The following is a 22,744-nucleotide window of genomic DNA, read 5'->3' on the forward strand; positions in this document are numbered from 1 at the left end:
AGCACTCAAAAGAGCAGGGTCAGCTACCGGCTGACCTAAGAAAAGCTACCATAATAGTAATCCCCAAAGCAGGCAAACCACCGGAGCAATGTAGCTCATATAGACCAATCTCCTTTGTAAATAGCTAAACGAAGCTCCTAGCCAAAATATTAGCCATTAGACTGCAGGGAGTTAGAACATCAATGGTGCATCCAGACCAATGTGGGTTCATGCCGGGCAGGTCAACACGCATGAATATACGGAGCTTGCATCTAGCACTTGAAAGATTGCAGGAATCCCAACACCCCCTAGCACTCATAGCAATAGACTTGGAAAAAGTGTTTGATTCAGTGTACTGGGAGGCCCTCTGGGAAATAATGCGCAGAATGGGCTTTGGTGTAGAGTTCATGGGCTGGGTGCAACTGCTTTATAGCTCCCCAGAGGTGGAAACTAGGGTCAATGTTTGGCCGTCCCCACCTTTCAAACTGGGCAAGGGAACAAGACAAGGCTGTCCCCTATCTGCGCTGCTCTTTGCACTATCAATAGAGCCGCTGGCGAGACTACTGAGAGAGTCACAGACCTGGAGGGATTTCCCGGGGTCGGCGGATTGGGAGGTCATGGTGAACTGGACCAAATCTGTACTATTTCCAGTTAAAGGGGGTGACAACGTAATTCCAGAGAATTCCTGGATAAAATTGAAATAACACATTTCCGATACCTAGGGATACTGATTACCAAATATCCAAATTAATACATAGAGAGGAACCTGCATCCGATTGTGGAAAGATTTAAAGTAAATGTACACCACTGGTCTTCCTTGCCGCTGACCCTTTTGGGAAAAGCAGCATTGTTTAAAATGATAGCATTATCCTGCTTCCTATATATTCTTCAGAATGCCCTGCTTCATGTCCCATCGGAAACGTTCTGCAAAATCGATTGCATACTTAGGAAACTATTATGGGGAGGCGGAAAGCCAAGGATAGCGCTGGGTACGCTCCAAAGATTGATCTGTGAGGGAGGTATTGGACTGCCCCGCCTACAGAGCTATTACTGGGCGAGCCAGATGGCAACGGTGGATGATGTGCTCCATGGGGACGAAACAATAGCACACATAAGGGCCGAGTTGGACGTGAGGCACAAGCTAAACCCAATGAAAGGGCTCTATCGGACAGCAGGTGCGATGACCCGCCCCTCCCCCCGTACAATAGCGGCGCAGACCACACTACTTTGGGAAGTACACAAATTCACAGGTTGGGATAAGAAGGTAACTCCAGTCCAACCACTATGGGACAATAGGAACCTATCTGAGGTGAACAAGTTACCAAGATGGCCGTGTGTTAGGGAGAATTCTCTGTTTAGGCTGAATTTCCCTACCTAGTGAGTCCCCCAGCAGCTTTGCTGGATTTCTGGGGTTTAATTTTTTTCTCCTGCCAAGAGTGAGACTCTTTTACCCTCACTCTTGGACATGTTGAAGTGTGTTTTCTTGGTTAAACCTTGTGTTGAATGGGCTATGGGGTCTTTTACTCCATAGGGCCTCATGTATTTTTGTGATGTGGGTCACACAGCACCCTCTGTGCCGTGACCCCGGGGTGTCCTAGGGACTCCCCAACATAGACTCCATACCCTGGGACTGACTACTGTCTCCCAGGGCATGTAAAGTCACCAAAGACTTTGCTAGTCTTGAATCCTGAACAGAACCAGTACAAACCATCATATTGTGGACGTACTGGCTGGGGCAATTCGATTGCCCCAGGGTCTGTTAGTCGAGGGGGCACGTCTCCGTCCCCCCTGATCGAGTTTTGGCTGGTGGCAGTGGAAACTACTTTTTATATTCGACCGCGAATATTTCCCTATGGGATTTCCCATTGTTTTAGGCTAACACATTTAATTATTTATTTACGGTAGCCTTAAACATACCGCCGGTTTATATATTTATTTTTATAACTCCGGTTGGGACTTTTTGCCAAAACTTGATTCTAAAATGGCGTTGGTGTTCGCCTCTGTAACTCTGACCCAAAGTGGAGCCCTTTGTTCCACTTTTGGCGGGCTTCTCCACAGAAGCCCTCCAAAGTGGTGCCACTCTGTCTGGGGTACTTAGGAGGGGTGGAGGGGGATTTAGGCACCCTGGACTGAGTTACCTTGGTAACTCAAGTCGCACTCCGTCCTGATTGGCCCAAGTGGTGAGCCGCCCGGCTCACCACTTAGCATGTTTGAGTGACAGCTAGGCTGGGTGAATGGGGGTTTGCTGCATAAAAGCAGGGCTTTGGGGACTGGGACTTCAGAAGTCGCCACAGGACCAAGAATCCGACGAGGGAAGAGCTGAGCCGACCTGCTTCGACGACACCACCCGGTGGAGCCCTGCTGAACCGTCTCACCACTTTTTCCCGACGACCGAGGAGAACTCTTAACGGAGTGGCTCCTTCCCTTGACTGGTGGGGACAACCAGTTTTCGCCTTCTTTCCGTCCTTTAGAGGTATATCGTGGCCGCCTTGCCTGTGCCAAGCACCCCGGCATCCGGAATACCACACTTTACCCCCATACCGCGAAAGTCGGTACCAACCCTTTAACCGGAGGACTCCGCGGCTGGTTTCTTCCCGGGCAGTGCTACGACCTTTCTCTTCTGCTCTTCAGCGAGATATTCTTCTCCCCTGACCGACGTCGAGCCTTGCTGTCGCTGCCTGGAACAACTGCCCCCCGCTGGAGGATCCTTTCCGCTTAAGGTACTGTGTTCCGCCTGGCTTCCCTTGCTACCGACTGTACGGGGTAGATTTAGTCCCCGGCTTTCGAACCTGGGAGTGCCTGGGACACTTTGGCTAAACTTTCTGAGCCACTCTAAACTCTTTCCGACTCTTTGCAAGACTTTGAATCTCTAACTAACAGTGTGATCTTGGGCACATTTTCGCTCTGGCTACTCTAAGAGTGGGCCCTGCCTAGTGACTTTTGCTCACCTGTGACTTTATTCTTCTTTAAGCCTATTGCAAGTGTTCTGGACCTTAGAGTGGTGTGTCTAACCTATTTCTGCTTTTTCTCTCCCTTTCTTGGAAACTACTAGAGTGTCATCTAACGTTAAGCACTCACCTCTGTTTTAATTAAGTGGTGTTAACCTAGAGTTGTCTAGATAGGAGAAAGGATTGAATTTACTTTCAGTATAACTGTGTTGAAGTGCTTTTACTATATTTTTGCTAGAGTGTTTTTAACTTATGTGTATTTTAAATAAATAACTATATACTTTTGAAACCAAGCTCTGGTCAGTGTTTGCTTGTGCTATTGTGTTTTGGTACATATTGTGTATACTTTACATACTGCCTAACTCTTCTTGAGAGAAGTCTGACTGCTCAGCCACAGCTACCAGGTAAATCTGGGTGGTACAGACTGCTACCAAAGGGGTTTACTGCTCTACCTGTAGTCTTAAATCTTTTGCAGTGTTCCCCAAGGGAACTGCACAGGTTTCTGCCTAACACCGTGCTGGGTAGTGAAGGGAATAACAGTGGGTGATGTGATTGATGAGGGGAAATTATTGACTTTTGACAATATGCGGGAAAAGTTCAACCTTCCGGAAAATGAAAGTTATCATCACACACAGCTAAAGCATGCAATACATAAACATCTCCCAATGATATCTAACATGCCAGACTGTACTCCTACAGAGAGAAATGTGGCACTAGAGAGAATAAATAACAAAATGACCTCTACAATGTATAGTGTTATAACCTCCTTTGCTACCCCGGAACTGTTAAGTCTGATATCCAAATGGGAGAAAGATGTGGGGTATATCTTACCGGAGGACTGGTTCGAAGCACTGATGTATCCACGCGAAACTGACATCTCATCCAGGCTCCGGCTTATTCAGCATAAGATACTACACAGAGTGTACTACCCGAGAGTGGCGCTCTATCGCTGGGGGAAAAGCACAGACCCCAACTGCTTACAATGTCTACATGAGGGAACCTTTTCCACATGTTATGGGATTGTCCACTGATACAACAATACTGGCAAGAATGCTGTAATGTGCTCATGAAAGTTTTAGGCCGGGTAATACCAAGAGAACCAAAATTGTTATTACTGGGAATTGATAGCGATTGTGAGATGACACGGTATGAAAAGGTGCTCTTTTCAACCACAACCGCCTTGATCAAGAGAAACATTGGGAAATCATGGGGCTCAGGCGTGGTACCGCAGGTTGAACAATGGATTGCAGATGTAGATGTCTGTATACCTATGGAACAGAGGGAGTAAAGTGCCAGAGGCTGTCCCAGAAAGCTGGAAAGATCTGGCAAAATGGGAAGATGTTCATTGATTGTTTTACTACTGATTGTAATTAATGCAGTGACAAGAATGCAGAAATGATGCACACAAGGACGAATGCAAATTATAGACTGTATAGATGGCACAGATCTAAGGATCTCTAGTAGTATTGTTGTTGGCATTCCTTCGGAGGTTTGTGCTGTAATGTCTACCATAAAACCAATAAAATGTGTTACAAAAAAAATGATGCTTTTGTAAAATGGTGAATGTCGAAATAAGCAAACTTCATATTTGGTGCAACGCATTCAAGCATGCACAGTAAAACTTGTATTTGCCATTTACTACAAATAAATTGCGTTTGCAGTAAATTAAAAGAACAAGTTTCTTCTTACCTGGTAACGTTCTTTCGATGGGCTGTTCCTCCGATGTATTCCTTATCTTGATAGATCATCTCCAGCTTGCTGGCCTCAGATTTTTTTTTTCAGTAGAGGGCGCTGCGCGTCGATGTCCCACGAGCAGATGTCCCTTGACAGCCTCCGTATCAGCGCCAACGTCGTCATGCGTATAAATAGACTCGCGCAGCGTCCATTGCTCATGTACGTTTTGACGTTAGCAGTTGTTTTACATGAATTGGTTAGTGACCCCAGAAGGAGCGTAAGCTGTAACCACAAGGGAAGTTTTACTGAGGGGATGGATGGGAGGGGCGATAAGGAATACGTCAGAGGAACAGCCCATCGAAAGAACGTTACCAGGTAAGAAGTAACTTGTTCTTCGAAGGGATTGTGTCCTCTGACGTATTCCTTATCTTGATAGACTCCCATAGCAGTGGTGTGTAACTGGAGGTGGGAGTAAAATTGCCATGTTTCCCTTCAAGAGTGAACAGAGTGCAACAAAGCTTTGCCAAATCTAGTCTCTTGGCTAGAGAAGGAATCCAGGTTGTAAAATCTTGTGAAGGTATGTGCAGACAACCATGTGGCAGCCGCACATATGTCTCAAATCGGTACCCCTCTTTGGAGGGCCGAAGAGGCTGCGATACCCCTGGTTGAATGAGCCCTAAGATTTTGAGGAGGCTCTTTCCCTGCCAGTTTGTAACATTCCAGAATGGCTAAAATAATCCATCTGGAAATGGTCTGTTTTGTTATCGGTAATCCCAATTTGTGCCCTGAGTAAACTACGAACAGTTGGTCTGCTTGCCTAATCCTAGCAAGTTCTCCGATGTAAAAGCTCAAAGCCCGCCTTGGGTCCAGCCTATGCAGCCTTTCTTCCTCTTTCCCCGGATGGGGAGGGGAATAAAATGAAGGCAAGGTAATCTTCTGAGTGATGTGGAATTCAGAAACCACCTTTGGGAGAAAATTAGGCTTGACTTGTAGGACAACTTTATCTTTATGAAAAATTGTATGAGGGGGTTTACAAGATAGAGCTTGTAATTCGCTCACCCTCCTAGCAGATGTCAATGCCACTAATAAGACAGTTTTAAGGGTGAGAAACCTTGGTGAACAAGAGTGGAGTGGTTCAAAAGGAGTACCCATCAGGAAATTTAAGACGAAATTTAAGTCCCATAAGGGAACTTGGAATGGTCTTAGAGGATAGACATTGGTTAATCCCTTCAGAAACTGTATTACTAAGGGTAACTTGAAATACGATGGTTCCTCTGCAGTGCGCTTGAAGATCGATAGCGCTGCGAGATAGCCCTTGATAGTGCCAACCTGAAGGCCCGAATTTGCCAAATAGAGTAGAAAAGATAACACCGTTGGTGTACCACATGAAAAGGGGTCGAAATTCTTTTCTCTACACCAGCTGCAAAATGTGTTCCAACGGCAGCGGTATAAAGTCTTTGTTGCTGGCCTTCTTGCCGAAAGCAACACCTCCATGACGTCATCTGGGAGGTCTCAATCCTTGTGTCTCAACCTTTCAGATACCAAGCGTGAAGGTTGAGGGTTCTGATGTCTGGATGGAGAACCTGACCTCCCTTCTGCGAGAGAAGATTCTCCTTGAGTGGAAGACAAATTGGAGGGCAGATGGACATGTCCAGAAGGTCCGGGTACCACGTTCTCCTGGCTCAGTCCGGGACAATTAGGATCATGGTTTTCCAGAACCTTCTCAACCTCCTGATCATTTGAGGAATGACAGGGACTGGAGGAAATGCGTATAGAAGTGGAAACTCCCAGTCCACTACGAACGCATCCCCTAGAGCTCCTCTCGGGGGAAATTCCCTTTAACAAAACTGATCGCACTTCCTGTTGATGCTGGTGGCGAACAGATCCACTTGAGGGGTTCCCCAAAGGGTGAAGATCTGTTGAAGGACTTCCCGAGTTAGTTCCCACTCGTGGGAGACTGTACTCTGCCTGCTCAAAGCGTCCGCTGTCAAGTTTTTCTCTCCGGCTAAGTGAACTGCCGATGGAGATTCCTTCTTGGATTGCCCAAAACCAGAGCTGCATCGCCTCTCTGCACAGAGGCAGTGATCCTACGCCTCCTCTTTTGTTGAGGTAGTGCATGGCCACTGTGTTGTCCGTCATTATCAGGACATTTTTCCCCTGTACAGATGGCAGAAAAGCCTTCAGCGCTAGTCTGATTTCTCTCAGCTCTAACAGGTTGATATGTAGTCTGGACTCCGATGGAGACCAACGACCGCTGATGGTCAAGTCGTTGGTATGGGCTCCCCACCCCGTGAGTGAGGCATCTGTGACTACTGTTACCTCCGGCCATGGTAGCCAAAACAGTTCTCCTTTCAAGACGTTCTCCTGGCAGGCCCACCACTGAAGGTCTCGAGCCACCTTGTCTGGAACCTGAAGGAGGTCTGTCATTCTCCCTGAGAATTGCGACCAGAGTTCTCAGTGCCCACTGAAGAGATCTCAATCTCAGGCGAGCCTCTGGCACAAGGGAGATGCAGGATGCCATGAGGCCTAGCAACCTCAAAAAGTCGAAGGCTGGGAGACGCTGGGCATTTTGAAACTTGGTGACCATCTGCAGAATATCTTGAGCCCTCACCTCTGGTGGCGAGGCTTTTCCCAGGAAAGTGTCCAGGACCGCTCCAATGAACTGGAATCTTTATGATGGTATCATCTGTGACTTCTTTAAATTGACCGATGGTTTTGGTCCTCTGTTTATAGAATTCACAAGCCACCCCGGCTTCATCTTTATGGTCCTCAGTGCATAGCCAGGCAGAGTGTGCCTTGCTTCACCTGAGACCAGACGAGTCAGTCCTCTTTCTTAATTTCTATCTCAGCAAAGTCCATAATAAGAAGTTGCACTCAGGGATCAACTATCTTGGTCCTACCTAGATTTTACAAAGTCTAGAACGCTAAAATAAATCTCTAGGCATTTGGAAGTAAACCAGGTCACTAAACAACGTGAGCGAACATTTACGGACCTAACTTGCGGTACCTTTACCTCTCTAATCGTGATGTGCAAATGTTGAATAATTTTTGCCATTCTGTTACTGTCTTCTCCTTTACATGTTTACTTTGTTTTTGGTCAATTAAATCTGTATCACACAAATGATACTAACCCACTAAACATGTGATTGTTGGAGAACTATTACACAGGTTCTGCTTTCTCTCTGCTCTCTCTTTGTGATTTTGATTTGATTTTTGATTTGTGATTTCTTCTTTTCGGATAAACATTCTGCTATTGCGTATGAGTTAACAATACAGAAAAAGAATAAAATTGAACTAAATAATTTTTTATACACTAATAGGGGATTTGTGCCTTATTTGCCTGATTAGGGGATACAATTGTGTACTCATAAAGATACTAGGTTTACTACTTTGAAGCCTTCATTTGTAAATAACTTGAACAATCATTTAGACACCAAAATATAGTGTTCATAAATATATCTGTGGTTGGCGATCTTCTGTTCCCTATTCTTTAAATTGAGGCAGAAGCCCAGTTTGTGATGGAAGTGGCAGACGTAATCTAGCTGGATCTGAGCTTGTTCCGGAGATACATCCTTGATCAGCCAATCGCCCAGGTAGGGGTAGACGTGAATCCCTTCCCTCCTTAGACTTGCAGCCACTACCGACATTAGCTTGGTGAAGACCCTCAGGGTGAAGGTCAGCCCAAATGGCAGAACTCGAAATTGATAATGAGAGCCGCCAATTGCGAACCTCAGGTATTTCCTGTGTTTGAGATGGATTGGCACATGGAAATAAGCATCCTGAAGGTCCAGAGATACCAGCCAGTCCTGGAGCTGGAGGGCCTGAAGGATCTGAGAAAGAGTAACCATCTTGAACTTGTCCTTCCTGAGGAACTTGTTCAATTCTTGTAAGTCCAGGATGGGTCTCAGTCCTCCGTCCTTCTTTGGTATGAGAAAGTAGGGGGAGTACTAGCCCTTGTTCCTCTCCACTACACATACCGGTTCTATGGCACCTTTCTCCAGCAGGTCTACAATTTCCTGCAAGAGGAGCGGATCTGGAACTTTCCGAGAGCTGTTCCCCGGTGGATGACTGAGGAATGCATAGAAAAGGCAGGCAGTAACCTTGGGTAACTGTCTCCAATGCCCAAGCATCTGACTTAATAGCCTGCCATTCCGTCAGATGTTGAGTTAGCCTGCCCCTTACTGGTGTCTTGTGAGGAGAGTCCTCAGAGTGATTTAGAGGCGGATGATGCAGGTGCCGAGGGTAAAGAGGCACCTGCTGCTGCGGCTTTTGTATTTTTACCCCGGCCACCTCGGGTGAACCTTTTTTTATCTCTTTGAACCAACTGTCCTCTGCCTTTTCCGAATGCGGAATAAAAGCGAAAGGACTTACCTCTCCATGAGGTTCCTGAGGGGCGATATGGCTTTTGGCGGATTGCAGCACCCAGGGATTTTGCTGCTGCTTTGGAGGTCTAAGTTTTCTAGGCTGTCATCCGCCTTCTTACCAAACAAAGAAGAGCCATCTAAGGGCATATTTGAATGTCTGGCTTGTACATCTAGAGCAAACCCAGACTTTCACAACCACGCAAATCTGCGGTTTGTAGTACTTGCCGCCATGGCCCTACTGATGCTGTCAGCAGAATCAATGCCAGTTTGAAGGGATTCGCAAATTGCGTCTTTACCATCCTTAATGATGTTTAGAAACGCTTCCCTTTCTTCTCCCTCTGGCAGGCAGTCAGCCGCTGATGAAGCACAATCCCAAAGTGTATGGCTGAACCTTGCGAGCGTACAAGTAGCGTTAATAGATTTCAACGCCATGCTACATCCAGAAAAAACTTTCTTAGCCATAGAGTCGTATCTTTTGTCATCCCTGTCCTGTGGAACAGTAGGGTATGCCGATCTACTGCCTGATGCAGTTGCTGCTTGGACAACAAGACTCTCTGGAGTTGGATGTTTAGACAAAAATTCAGGGTCAGTAGTAGATACCCTATATTTGGCTGATAACTTCTTGTTAACTGCCGGGATAACCTCGGGAGTTTCCCAGTTAGCCAATATTTTTCTTTGTAATGCAGCGTGAAATGGAACCACAGGATCCTCCTGTGGGCTTAAGATGTCTAAGGTCATCCTGTTGGAATGCAGGTTAAGGTGTAGACCAACCCATGAATTCTATAATTCTTGCCATTTAAATTCTGTAAGGGGTCTCAGCATGTTCCCCTGGGTCTGGTTTGGCAAACTCTATTTCTGGGGAAGTATCTAACCCACTTGCCTCATGTAAGGATTCTCTAAGGTCCTTCAACCTATTTTCCTCAGAGTTAAATTCCTCTGGTTCTGGTGTTGCAGATCTCTGCAACCCAAAGGGTCTTTCTTGATCTGAATCCTCCCCTTCTTCATAGATTAAAGACAAAGGTCTGAAATGATCAGACCTTGGAAATGGCTTAAATCCCATTTCCAGAGCAGAAGGGGCTAAATTTGTCATAATAGGTTGGGAAAACGTCGACGTCGTCGACGCGGATGTTAAAGGCTTCGAAAACACCGAAAAAGGCGTCGAGAAGATAGGAAGTGGCCTCGAAGAACTCGAGAGGATCGGGATCCAACTCGAGGTTGTCGATGACCTCGAAGTCATGTTAGAGGCTCCGTGTATGACCACTGGCTGTGAGGTAGTGACGGCCGTGGGTTTGCTCTTTTTCGGCATCGAAGACGGCGTCGATTCGATCGACCTATGCGTCGATGAGCCCTTCGATAATGGCGTCGATGATGCAGATTTATGCGAAGGGACCTTCGACGCTGGCGTCAATGGCACAGTGCCTTTTCTCGAGGGTTCTTGACGCTCTCGAGTAGTTTCTTTCGCCGGGTGCAACGACTCGCAGCATTTAGATTTTTCGGGTCTTTCACCCAGGGTATCACCCTCAGCTGTCTTCGAGGGGGTCGAGGCCGCTTTCTTGAAGACGCTAAGCATCCTTTTACGGAATTCCTCCCACTCAGCCTGAGAGCTATGTTTTGTGGGGCAAGTGACTCTTTCCGGAGAAACAGAAGACGAGGAAGGGGATCTTCGACGTCTCTTATTTGAATGTTTGGATCTCGAAGAGTGGTGGGAACGGCTTCGAGACCTAGACCGAGAATGTTTCCTGTGTCGACGAGTAGACAAATGTCTTGACTCTGCCGAGGAAACTTTCGAAGGAGTTTTAACTGTCTTACCTCTCTCAAGCTTCCCCTTAGACTCCTTCAAGGCTTTCGCCGTCATGCACATGCAGTCCTCGCACTCCGAACATTGGTGCTCCGATCCCAGGCACCACAAACAGATCCTGTGAGGATCTGTCAACGACATTTTCTTTCCACAGTCTCGACATTTTTTGAAGCCGGACCGTGGAGTCGTCGGTTCGGATGAGGAAGCCATCGAGTAAGAGTTGGTTTATTCTCGAGGAATAATTAAGAATATATTCTCTGACTAACGAACTGAGCAACGCGATTCCGAGGCCCACGAAGCGCGGAGAAACGGAACTGAGCAACAGACGCTGCGCAAGTCTATTTATACGCATGATGACGTTGGCGCCGATACGGAGGCTGTCGGGGGACATCGACGCGCATCGCCCTCTACTGAAGAAAAAAAAATTCCGAGGCCAGCAAGCTGGAGATGATCAAGATAAGGAATACGTCGGAGGACACAATCCCTTCGAAATAAGTTTCTAACATCCCCATACTCGCCAGCTAGGTGGAGTATCATGCAAATGGTACCCGCCCTTCATAAAACGGACTCACCAATGCTAGTGGGCTAGTAGATTTTGTGAGCCCTGGTAGGACAGAGTGCAAATGGCACAGGTCCTGTCTTAATTTGCCAAGGCTTGCCCCACATGACATCAGAAACAACGCACAGTATTGCCACTGTGAGGCCCACATTCCATCACTGCACTCACAGGGGTAAGAGGACTGTTAGAGCTCTCCAATCGTCTGATTGGCATGGTGTGTTTATGCATGGATGGACAGACTGTGGCAGTAGGCAAAGCCTTTACATGGTCCACGGAGAACTTAATCTGGACCGATTATGTTTTCATAGGTGTACTGGATGACCATTCTTTATTGTGTGCATGTTGCTTGAGGCACTGCCCCTTTTGAACATTCTGCTCTTCTCCTAAGCCGCTGTCTGGCTGCCATGTCTCATTACGAAGTTGAGAGACCGCTTCAAATGGTTATAACCCCTGCCACCTAGCACTACAGATTGTTTTTCCTACACCCTCAGAAGAGAACACTTGAAAAAATCCTAACAAAAGATACTTTTCTGTTGACTATTTGGGGTTTTAATTTGTATGGGCCGACTAAAAAATAAGTGTTTGAAGTATAATGTTTGTTTAATTACATTTAGCTATGAATAAACGCATTAGCAAAGCAACATTCTGTTTTGGGACATCCCTTAATATGTGGGAGCCATGAGGCCGGCCTAAAATGCCATTTGTGCACACATGTGCTTCCAGAGTACAGCCAGAACACACTGTAAAGGCCTAGACTGGCTTGGACTGGTCCACTGTCTCAGACAGCCATACCAAACAAACTGCATGGGTTGACTTTAAGTGTTTTGAGGTTTTGCCAAAAATTTGTATGTCTGCGTGTTGTAGGCAATGGGTGAATGTACGTTTCTAGGAGGAGATCCTGTGCATTTCTCAAGGCTTCTAATTCTTATAAGAACTGCTAGAGGATTTGGCACGAAAATAGGATGCTGAATCTCAAGAAACATGTTTGTCTATATTGGCTACACACTGTGTCCTATGTTCTTCGGTTAGGTGTCTTGTCTCTTGGCTGCAGGACGTCCTCCATGCCATTTCTAGCTGTCATCCTGGTCTTTGCAACTGGCTGGATAGAATGTGGGGCTTGTTCTGGGCAGACGTCGCGGTCTCAGTGTTGCCTCATGAACATACGTCTCGAGGTAGGAAGCCTCCATAGTCCAGAAGGATGGTGGACCCCTCTACCCCACCTTTGCTCTGGGTATGGGCAGTCTGGTCACCTCCATGGATGCCTCCATTGTGGACCAGTCTTCTGCTCGCTGGCTTTCCCATTTTGCTCTGTGAGCTTTTGGGTCCACTTGGTTGCGTTCCTATGCCTTCCTCGTGCCTTATCAGTTTGCCGCAGACACTCTTGCTGCTAGGTCACCCTCCTGGGAAAGCTGATTCATCTTTTGGGTCATCTCTGGTCTGGGGTGCAAATCCCTGGATACCAGATCCACAACTTAAATTTAAATAGAAGATGTACCCACCAGGTTGTTTTGAAGTTCTGAGCTAAATCCTTGAATCTGATGAGTACTTGGCCCTGGGTTTTGGGCTTTTAGGCAGATTTCACCTCATGGGTCCTGGAGTAGCGGGTGTTGGCAGGCATCCTCTCTCCCCCACCGAAGTATCCATTGGAATCCATTGGCCTTTACCATGCTCACATTCCTTCCTGGGTCTCAAACATGGAACTGGAGCTCTTTGAGCAGGCCCCCTGAGGTCTTCTGGAGCTGGTTGCACCTTGGTCTGCACTTGGGGGGTGGAGGGGATAGAATAGAGAGTAACCCTCCGTTAGCCCATAAACAAGGTTCTGCTTATGAAATTTGTCAGGACTTATCCTATGGGGCACCCTTTACATTTCAGCTCCATTATGCAGACTTTGGAGGGCACTTACCTGAGTATGGAATTTTATCCTGGGGTCCCCCTGTACCGCTGGAGTAATGTAGTCTTTGGACTAGAATTGTAGCCGATACCAGTGATTTATTACGCCTTTAAAATGATCATATTATCCTCCTCTATGTGGAAATGTGTTACAATGTATGGTTATGAGACAGTTCATATCTGCTATTGTAAGCCTAGTTCTGTTCTGACTTTGGTGGTCCTCTCGGACTGACTTGTGGTGAATTAACCCCCTCTTCCTTTGGTATATGATTTACCCGTGTCTAAACTGTGTTTGCTCAATCCTAGAGGGCGTATGGGATATAGGGCATGTTTATATACTGGCATTTGTGGGGTTTGATCATTAACTCATGTATTAACCCTTTAAGTGCCATGTGTATTTCCCCCCAGTGCCAGGGCCTTTTTTGGTGATTTCGGTATGTGGCTATTCAAGGCCTTGTAACTTTTTTGTTACATGAGATATCTCGGCCAAATTTGGCTCCTTGTTTTCCCACATGTAGGCAGTCTTAACACCACCCAGGAATCCTAGGTTGCTGTAGGGGGGTGAGAGAAAATAAGCAAAAAGGGTGAAAATCATGGGTTTTTTCAAAAAATGCCAATAAAATGAAAGCCTGTGGTTTTTTCCTTGTAAGAGCTAGGAACAAATGGTTTGCTGTGCTGAGTTCCCCAAGTTCCTGGCTTTCAAGAACAGGTTGAGTGGAAACGAAAGAAAATTATTTTGATGTGGTTATCAACTGTTTTGTGAGAGGTAGGTGATTTTGGCCATTTTTGCCAATTGGACATGCATGGACGGAATGGAAGAAAAGGGTAGGAAAGCCGTGTTGGGAGGACAGAAAGGCATGTATATTTCTGAAAAGTAGACAAAATTCCAAGTTTAGGAAGGGGTGATTTGCGTAGGTCAGGCAACAACTAAGTAGGGGAAAATGCCATAGATTGGGGGAAAAGCGGGAAAATGACTGAAAAAAGGTATGTGTTGGACATGGTTGGCTTGGTACGGCAATGGCTTCTATGAATTTTGAGAAAAGCAATGCTCCGCTACATTCCCCCGACTCTTGCAGTTAGGAGAGCACACTTTTTTGTAGTGTTTTACAAAATAAGCAACACCACAAGCCAAACACTGAGCCATGGTACACTGGAGTTTTATGCTCACGACCTGAACAGACACACTTAGCATGTGTAAATCAGGAAAACCAATGTGGTGAGGAACGGCAAGCATCCATTTTTTGAAAGAGCACAGGCAGACCTTTTCAAGGGTAGGTGACTTGTGCAGGTTACAAAAGTGAATGGTGCCTAAAGCAGCGACTAAATGTAGGTCACATTTGGGAAATGAAAGGGTTGTGCGACAAAGGGCACCAGCAAATGGGTCAAAACGTTATGAAAACCACACAAACAACAAATGTTATACCTTCCTGCGTTCCCACAGGTGTCCCGATTTAAAAACAGTACCTCACATGTGTGGGTGCACCTACCTGGGCGCCAAGGGGAAAGCCTAAAACACAGGTAACCCAACCCCAAGTCTGTTTCGACACCTGAATTTGACACTTTCTCCAGACAAGCACAACATACAGATATGGGCCTCGGGTGTCCAAGCCACCAAGGAAAACAGGGAACCCCATGCTTTTCTGAAAAGAGGACACCCTTGGGAATCCGCAGAGGTATGATTTGCGCAAATCGGCCCAGATGTATTACCCAGAATCCCCAGCAAAGTCCGAAATGTGCCGAAAACCCCCACATTTTTCACTTTGTCGGGGGTTCTGGGTAAAACATTCTGGTCCGCTTCGTTCAAGTTGGACCTCTGTGGATTCCTACTGGTGCCCTCGTTTCAGAAATGCATGGGGTTCCCAGTTTTCTTTGGTGGCTTAGACACCCTATGCCCAAATCTGTAGGTTATCTCCCCAAACCCTTTTGTGGTTACCAGTGGGTTAGCCTTTTCCCTTTGTGGCTAGATTGGTAAACCCACACATGTGAGGTACCGTTTTCATTGGCACACCTGTGGGAACGCGGGAAGGTATGACATCTGTTGTTGGTGGTGTGTTTCGGTGGTTGAGCAGAGTGAAATGTCTGGAAATTGTGCTTTTTTACCCCCAAATTTGGAATTTGCCAGAGGTTCTGGGTAGTACATTCTGGGCCGATTTGCCCAGAATGTACTACCCAGCAAATTGCCCCAGTTTTTATTAGCCACAATCCCTGACAAAGTGTGCTATTTGGTGGGGAAAAAACACAATGTTAACTTTGTCTGGGGTTCTGGGTAATAAATTCTGGGCCACTTTGCGCAAGTCAGATCTCTGTGCATTCCCACGGGTGTCCTCTTTTGGGAAATGCATGGGGTTCCCCGTTTTCCTTGCTGGCTTCGACACCCTAGGCCCAAATCTGTAGGTTGCCCATATGAACAAATTGTGCTGTGGCGAAAGGGTTGGTGTTACCAGCGCGTTACCCTTTTCCTTTTGCGCCCCCGGTAGGTGCACCCACAAATGTGAGGTACCTTTTACATCGGGACACCTGTAGGAACACGAGAAGGTAGGACATCTGGGGGCGCAAAAGAAAAAGGATAACCCACTGGTAACCCCAAGCCTTTCGCCACTGCCCATTTTGTTCATGTGGGCAACCTACAGATTTGGGCCTAGGGTGTCGAAGCCAGCAAGGAAAACAGGAAACCCCATGCATTTCCCAAAAGAGGACACCCGTGGGAATCCACACATGGCCAAATTGGAGGGACGGCCTATCTCATGTAGCCCTCCCCAGGGGCAGATAAGGGGGGGCTGTCCTGCACTCCTCCCTGGGCTCAGGCATCCATTCCTAGGAGCAGATATCTGGTCCCAGGGAGGGCTGCATGACATGGCACCCACTCCATTGCAGCTGGGGAGGGGAGGGGGGGGCAACGCCCCATCCCATTAGAAAATTCCCAGACCCTTTGGGGCGCCCCACAGCCCCCCCTAAAAAGCATACCACCATTTTTCACTTTTTTCCTTTGGTAACCCAACTCCTCTTGGTGCAGAGGCGCACATTGATGTGCCAATCTGGCCCCGGGGTGCCCAAACCTTACTGCCCCACCCACTGGAGGCCTGTCCCACCATTTTTGGGGGCCCTCTCCCCCCTCATGGGTGGCAGGGGCACCTCATGCAGGCCTCCCTGGGCCTCCTACAAACAGCTGCGTGAGGTACACCCCCCTCCATTTGGGGTGGGGGGAAGAGGGCCCCCATAAATGGTGGGACAGGCCCCCCAGTGGGTGGGACAGTAAGGTTTGGGCACACCAGCACCAGATTGGCACACCAATGTGCCCCTCTGCGCCAAGGCAGGTATAGTAAACAAAGAAAATAATTCAAAATGGCAGGCTGCCCTTTAGCGGGGGCTGAGGGGCCCCCTACAACTCAGTAGAATTTTCTAATGTGAAGGGGGGTGCACCTCTCCACCCCCACCCCAATTGGAGGGGCGGCGCATCTCATGTAGCCCTCCCCAGGGGCAGATAAGTTGGGGGGCTGTCCTGCACTCCTCCCTGGGCTCAGGCGTCCCTTCCTAGGAGTAGATATCTGGTCACAGGGAGGGCTGCATGACATGGCACCCACTCCATTGCGGGTGGGGGAGACTGGGTCACTACCCCGTCCCATTAGAAAATTCCCCTTCCCTTTGGGGTGCCCCACAGCCCCCCCTAAAATGCGTTCCACCATTTTCAATTTTTTCTTTGTTTACGGAACTTGCATTGGCGCAGAGGGGCACATTGGGCACAAAGTTTTCACTTTTTTTTTTCCTTCTTTCTCCGCACTCTCTTTTTGTTCCCCCTTCCATGCACTTCTCCCTCTCCCTCTCTACCATGCACTTGCGGGTTCTCAATGTCACTGGGCCTAGTGAGATCGTTGTTTTTGTTTCTCCTCTGTTCCCCTTCCCTTGCCTTGTCGCGCTCTGAAACAATTGTGTATGAGCGCAATAGAAATAAAATATCAATATCAATTGGTGTGCCAATCTGGCCCCGGGGTGCCCAAACCTTACTGCCCCACCCACTGGGGGGCCTGTCCCACCATTTTTGGGGGCCCTCCCCCTTCACACCAAACGGGTGGTGGGGGCACCTCATGCAGGCCTCCCTGAGCCTCCTACAAATGGCTGCGTGAGGTACACCCCCCTCCATTTGGGGTGGGAGGGGAGAGGGACCCCAAAAATAGTGGGACAGGCCCCCCAGTGGGTGGGGCAGTAAAGTTTGGGCACCCCGGCGCCAGATTCGCACACCAATGTGCCCCTCTGCGCCAGGGCAAATTTTATAAACAAAGAAAAAAATGAAAAACGTACACTACACTTTAGGGCGGGCTGAGGGGCACCCTAAACCGCTAGGTAATTTTCTAATGTAATGGGGGGGACCCTCTACCTCCCCACACCATATGCAGGGGGGCATCTCATTCAGCCTCCCTGGGATCAGATGCCCCTTCCTAGGAGCAGATATCTGTCCTCAGGGATGGCTACAAGGGGTGACCCCATTTCCCCTTGGGGTGAGGGGGAGAGGGCCACCCCCCCCCTCCCCCTTTTCTTAAAATATATCCCTTGTGGCTAGTGGGCCCCCCAATCCCACCCAACATTCTCTTTCGTTATTTTCAGTTTTTGTTTTTGTTTTGCCCCCTTCCCTGGGGTCAGATGATCAGCCATCTGCACCGGGCGGGGGGGGGGGGGCTAACCTGCAGGCCCCATCCTTTGGGGGGCCTGCACACTAATTCCTGGTGTCCCCCACCCCCCCAACTGGATGGGGGGCCACCTCATGTACTCCTGCCTGGGGGCATAAATCTGCCCCCAGGGAGGGCTACAAGGGGTGGCCCCCCTTTCCACTTGGTGTGGGAGGGGGAGGGCCACCACCATTTCATGGGGGCAAAAAAATCCCAGGCCCCCCAACCCCACCCCGTTCTATTTATTTTTATTTTTGCCCCCCCCTTCCCTGGGGGCAGATGATCAGCCATCTGCCCCCAGGGTTATGCACATATGTGCCCCCATGCTTTGGGGGCCAGGGGGCAGCCCCCACATCACAAACAAATCCATGGTGGTCCAGTGAGCTGCTGGTCACGGATTGAGCGCTCTGCGCTGATCCGTGACCAGCAATGCGTCATTTACGTGGTGTCCTTGGAAAGGGGAGTACCTCCCCTTTCCAAGGACACCACTTTTACCTATATCCCTGGTGGCCTAGTGGGCCCCAGAACCCCAAAACCCCTCCCACCTCCCCTATTCCTCGATTCTTTTACATGTTTTTATTTTTTATTTTAACCCCGGGGGTCAGTGATCATCTGCCCCCAGGCGTCCCCAGCACTGTGGCCCCATGCTTTGGGGCCGCGGGGGGAAGGGGGCCGCTTACCTAGTAAGCAGCCCCCCCGCCTCCCCCCACGTCACAAATGGATCTCTATTGATCCGGTGACATTGCCCCACGCCCGATCCGTGAGCAGAAATGCCACACAATGGGTATCGTTGGAAAGGGGAGAATCTCCCCTTTCCAACAACACTCGCCTCGATCTCTGGCTTGAAATACAGCCGGAGATCGACGCGGAGAAATAAGGGCTCTTACCTTCTTTCTTCACTGCAGCAGCCGAAAACTGCTGCTGCAGTGATTTTACTTTCAGTTTCACAGCGACGTGCTTTACGCACGCCAACGTGAAACTGAAGGTAATCGAGTCCCCTGGCAGTGAGGGGGACCTCCCCCTCACAGAGCCCGGGGGTTGGATTACTGTTTTGTGTGATCCCTGCAAAGCAGGGATCACACAAAACAAGGTGCCAAAAAGGACGAGCTATCTCGTCCTTGGCACTGGTATGCAATTCCAATGATGAGATACCTCGTCCTTGGCACTTAAGGGGTTAAAGTATTTTTCATCGACGTGAAGGATTCCACCCCTCCCCCCCTTCTCTCTAAGTATTGGTACTCCTACAGTGGCCTCTTTGACTGGCAGCTCCTCCCGATCTACCAAAGGTAGAGTAGTACTGAAAGGAACCTCCCCTCCATTGCTGTCCCCTTGGACGAAAAGGTAGAGGTTGATGTATTGCAGTGCTCAACGACTTTGCTGCAGCTTTGGAGGTCTGCAACCTCTCAAGGCTCTCGTCAACCTTGCTGCGTAACAGATGGACCCCATCAAAGGGCATGTTGAGAAGCCGGGATTGCACATCAGGAGCAAACCCCGAATACCGCAACCACGCAAACCTGCGTAGCACGGTGCTCGCAGCCATGGACCGGCTGACACAGTCTGCTGTGTCCAAACCCGACTGAACGGATTCACACAAGGCATCCTTGCCGTCTTGCACAAGGGCTAGAAAACCATCCCGTTCTTCCCCTTCGGGAATATGCTCAGACGCCAAAGATACACAATTCCACAGAGTGTGAGTGAATATCGCCAGGGCACAAACGGAGTTGGCTGCCTTCAAAGCCATACCCCCAGATGAAAATACCTTCTTTGCCCAACCATTAAAGGGTTTATCGTCCCTATCGGGACGGATGGTAGGGTACGAAGCCTGCTTCGCGCGGGCCATAGCCGCCTACACCACCAAACTCTTCGTATTAGGGTGTGTCAACAAGTAGCAGGGGTCACTACTGGCTGGGCGGTATTTTTTCGGAAGCCACTTATTCACCGCCGGGAGACACTCCGGAGCAGTCCAAGCCGCCACCACCCTTCTTTGCAAAGCCATGTTAAATGGCAACACCGGGTCAGTGGGTGGACCTTGGTCCAAGATGTCCGTCCGATCATCCGGATCAAAATCAACAGGTGGAGCAGACCAACCCAAGTATTCAGTCACCCTCGACATGAAACGCCTATATGAGGATTCGGCATGCGTTCCAGGCTCAGGCCTGCTAAACTCCACCTCTGGAGAGGTGTCAAGACCACTGGCGTCATGCAAGGACTGACGGAGTTCCTCCATCTGAATGTGCCCTGACAAAAGGTCATCAGGGACATCAGGAGCCACAATTATCTCATCATCAGACCCTTCCACCACCTCTGAAATATACTCCAAAGGTTGTAACAAATCCAATCTGGAAAGAGGAACAGAGTAGGGCTCAAAAACAGGCCTCACAGTCTTACTGAGAGCCTTCCTCAGAGCTTCCAGAGCCCTCTGGGGCGCCTATGGCAAATCCTCCCCAAACGGCGTCGAGGGAATCGGCGTCGACCAAGGCGCCGACGACTTCGACAACTTCGAGGCCGGAGCCCCGAGAGTGTGCTTCGACGGCCACGGCGCCAATGGCGTTGACGACTCCTTTGAGGGCAGAGCCTCAAGAGAGCCCCTCAACGGATATGGCGTTGAAGGCTTCACAGGCTCGGACGGTCTCGATGGAGTCGAGGACGGGGACGGGGACCTGGATCTGACACGGCTATGGCAATCTTCCTTTTTCCGAGCGGGACCTCGACGGCTCCCGATGATCGCGCCGACCGCCCGAGCCCGAAGGCATGCGAGTGGTGGACCGAGCCCGTTCCTTGCCGGCTTCTTTCGATGGCGCGGATGGAACTGTGCCTTGCAATTCGAAAATCGCCATCATCTGCTGGCTGAATGCATCCCATTCAGCCGGCGATGAAGCCTTGGTAGGGCAAGTCAACCGTCTGGCGGAGTCCTCCTCCGACGAGGAAGGCAACCGGTGACGGCGCTTCCTAGGATGCCTCGACGAGGCAGAGGAATGGCGGGAACCACTCCTAGATGAGACCCCCTGGATTTTCGCTGACGCAGAGAGTCGCCCCTCGAGTCATCGGTCGAAAGCACAACGGACTTCGATTTATGGGGCTTAGACATCCTACCTACCTTCAATTTCTTCTTACGCTTCCGCAAGGCCTTAGACATCAGGGACTGGCAGTCATCACAGTCGTCGGTGGCGTGGCTTTCGCTGAGGCACCAGAGGCAGATGTCGTGCGGGTCTGTGATGGACTTTTTCGAACCGCAGTTCCGACATTTTTTAAAGCCCGACTTCGGGGTCGCAGAAGAGGACGACGACATCGTTCGAAGAGAAGAATCCAGCGCGCCAAGGTTCCGAAGCAAACACGTTGCGGAAAAAACGGAACTGAGGCTACGGGTGCTGTGCGTCCTATATATAACATCCAGCGACGTCGACCCTCGACAGAAGTCCTCGTGGGACAACGGATCAACGTCATCGACGCAGGCGCCGTCTGCCGGAAAAAATTCCGAAGCAGCACAGCTATGGACATTACCTGTCAGATGTGGAATACGTCGGAGGACACAATCCCCTCGAACGATATTTCTGTGCACCATGCTTCCTTTCCAAGGATGTCTTCTTCCTGGCTATTGAGGAGGCCAGATCCGCCATCAAATCCTCACCAGACTGCCTCCTGTCACTTCTCTCCTGTTTCAAAAACTCTTTTTTGCCAAGAACTAGTGTTTTGTATAACCACGTCACTCCCACGCCCCCCTGAAAGGTCCATATTATGTGGGAAAACCACAAAGGATTGTAAGCAATAGAGCAGGATGCCACCAATTCCAGTCAAGATCATACCTCCCTTTTGCATGGAATTTGCATAAAATAACTGTTGTTGCTCAAATACATCTTGTGGCTCACTTGGCAGGGAATGTCTAAGGTTGGCAATCGCCACCTCTTTAGTGGAAATACCTGCGGTTGTAGCTTGTATGTAAATTGTGTGTATTCTTTATCTTCATCGTGTGGCTGTGTGCAATTCTGATTTCTTTCATTACGTTTCATCAAAACATGGGGGTGTTACGAAAATGTTTTCAGTAATGGCAGTCACGAGGGATCCCTAGATAGGTATGTGTTTTGATGTTGAAGCAAAACATTCAGTGGCTTAATTGTGATAAAAAGAATCTTAACATCTGAAGAAATGATTGAAGAATACCTTTTGGGCCATAGAGTTTGTGACCACTGATGCTCATCAAATCAATTTTCATTTCATTTACATTTATTGGGACTTTGCCAACCGCTTGTGCTGCATCAGTATGAAAGTAAACTTTCCGAGAATTACAAATGTGACCTGTTTAAATAAAGACAAAATGAAACAAAGATGAACTGATGAGTTAAAAGAGAAATCAATATAGACAAAACAATCACCATGCTGTTAAATATTTATGGGTCCTTTTTCATAGTGTGAATGGTTTTGACCGAATTACATATTTGTGCCACAATTACTTTCATTTCAAGTAACAGAAAAGCTAGAAAAAGAAAAATAAGGCTTTCTTTAGGTAACGCATGATGTGAGAACAAATGCTAATAACTAAATGCTAAGTCCCTTTCAACCAGCGCTCACCCTGTAGATAATACGTCTTCCAATCAAATGTAATCACCAAGGAGTTATTATCCTTACAGATATTAAATTGTTACACAATTAACATTTTTTGTGACATGTTGCAGAACATTCATCCGCCGACACGTCTTTCAACCAATTATGGTCCTCTTCAGGGCTGTTTACATTGAATATGATTTGGAACAGAAATAAATTAAGTTGTGAGTTTCGAATAGAAACACAAACCCAACAATATAACATAGCATTTGAAATCAAATTCATATGAAAGTTATACGCCAAAATGATTTTAAAAAAAATAAATGAATCAA

At 48.3% G+C, this 22,744-nt stretch overlaps 1 protein-coding gene across 1 annotated transcript in view; it reads right to left on the reverse strand.

Moving 5' to 3' along the window:
* NFS1 (NFS1 cysteine desulfurase) overlaps positions 1–22,744 on the reverse strand; it is a 1,222,594-nt gene that overhangs the window by 387,767 nt on the left and 812,083 nt on the right. The window contains exon 7 of the mRNA XM_069652239.1: positions 22,032–22,166. Within this exon, the coding sequence (XP_069508340.1) occupies positions 22,032–22,166 (135 nt within the window). The remainder of the gene's footprint in view (positions 1–22,031; positions 22,167–22,744) is intronic.

Source organism: Ambystoma mexicanum, chromosome 3p (genome assembly GCF_040938575.1).
Source record: "Ambystoma mexicanum isolate Mex_15411 chromosome 3p, UKY_AmexF1_1, whole genome shotgun sequence".
Lineage (NCBI taxonomy): Eukaryota > Metazoa > Chordata > Amphibia > Caudata > Ambystomatidae > Ambystoma > Ambystoma mexicanum.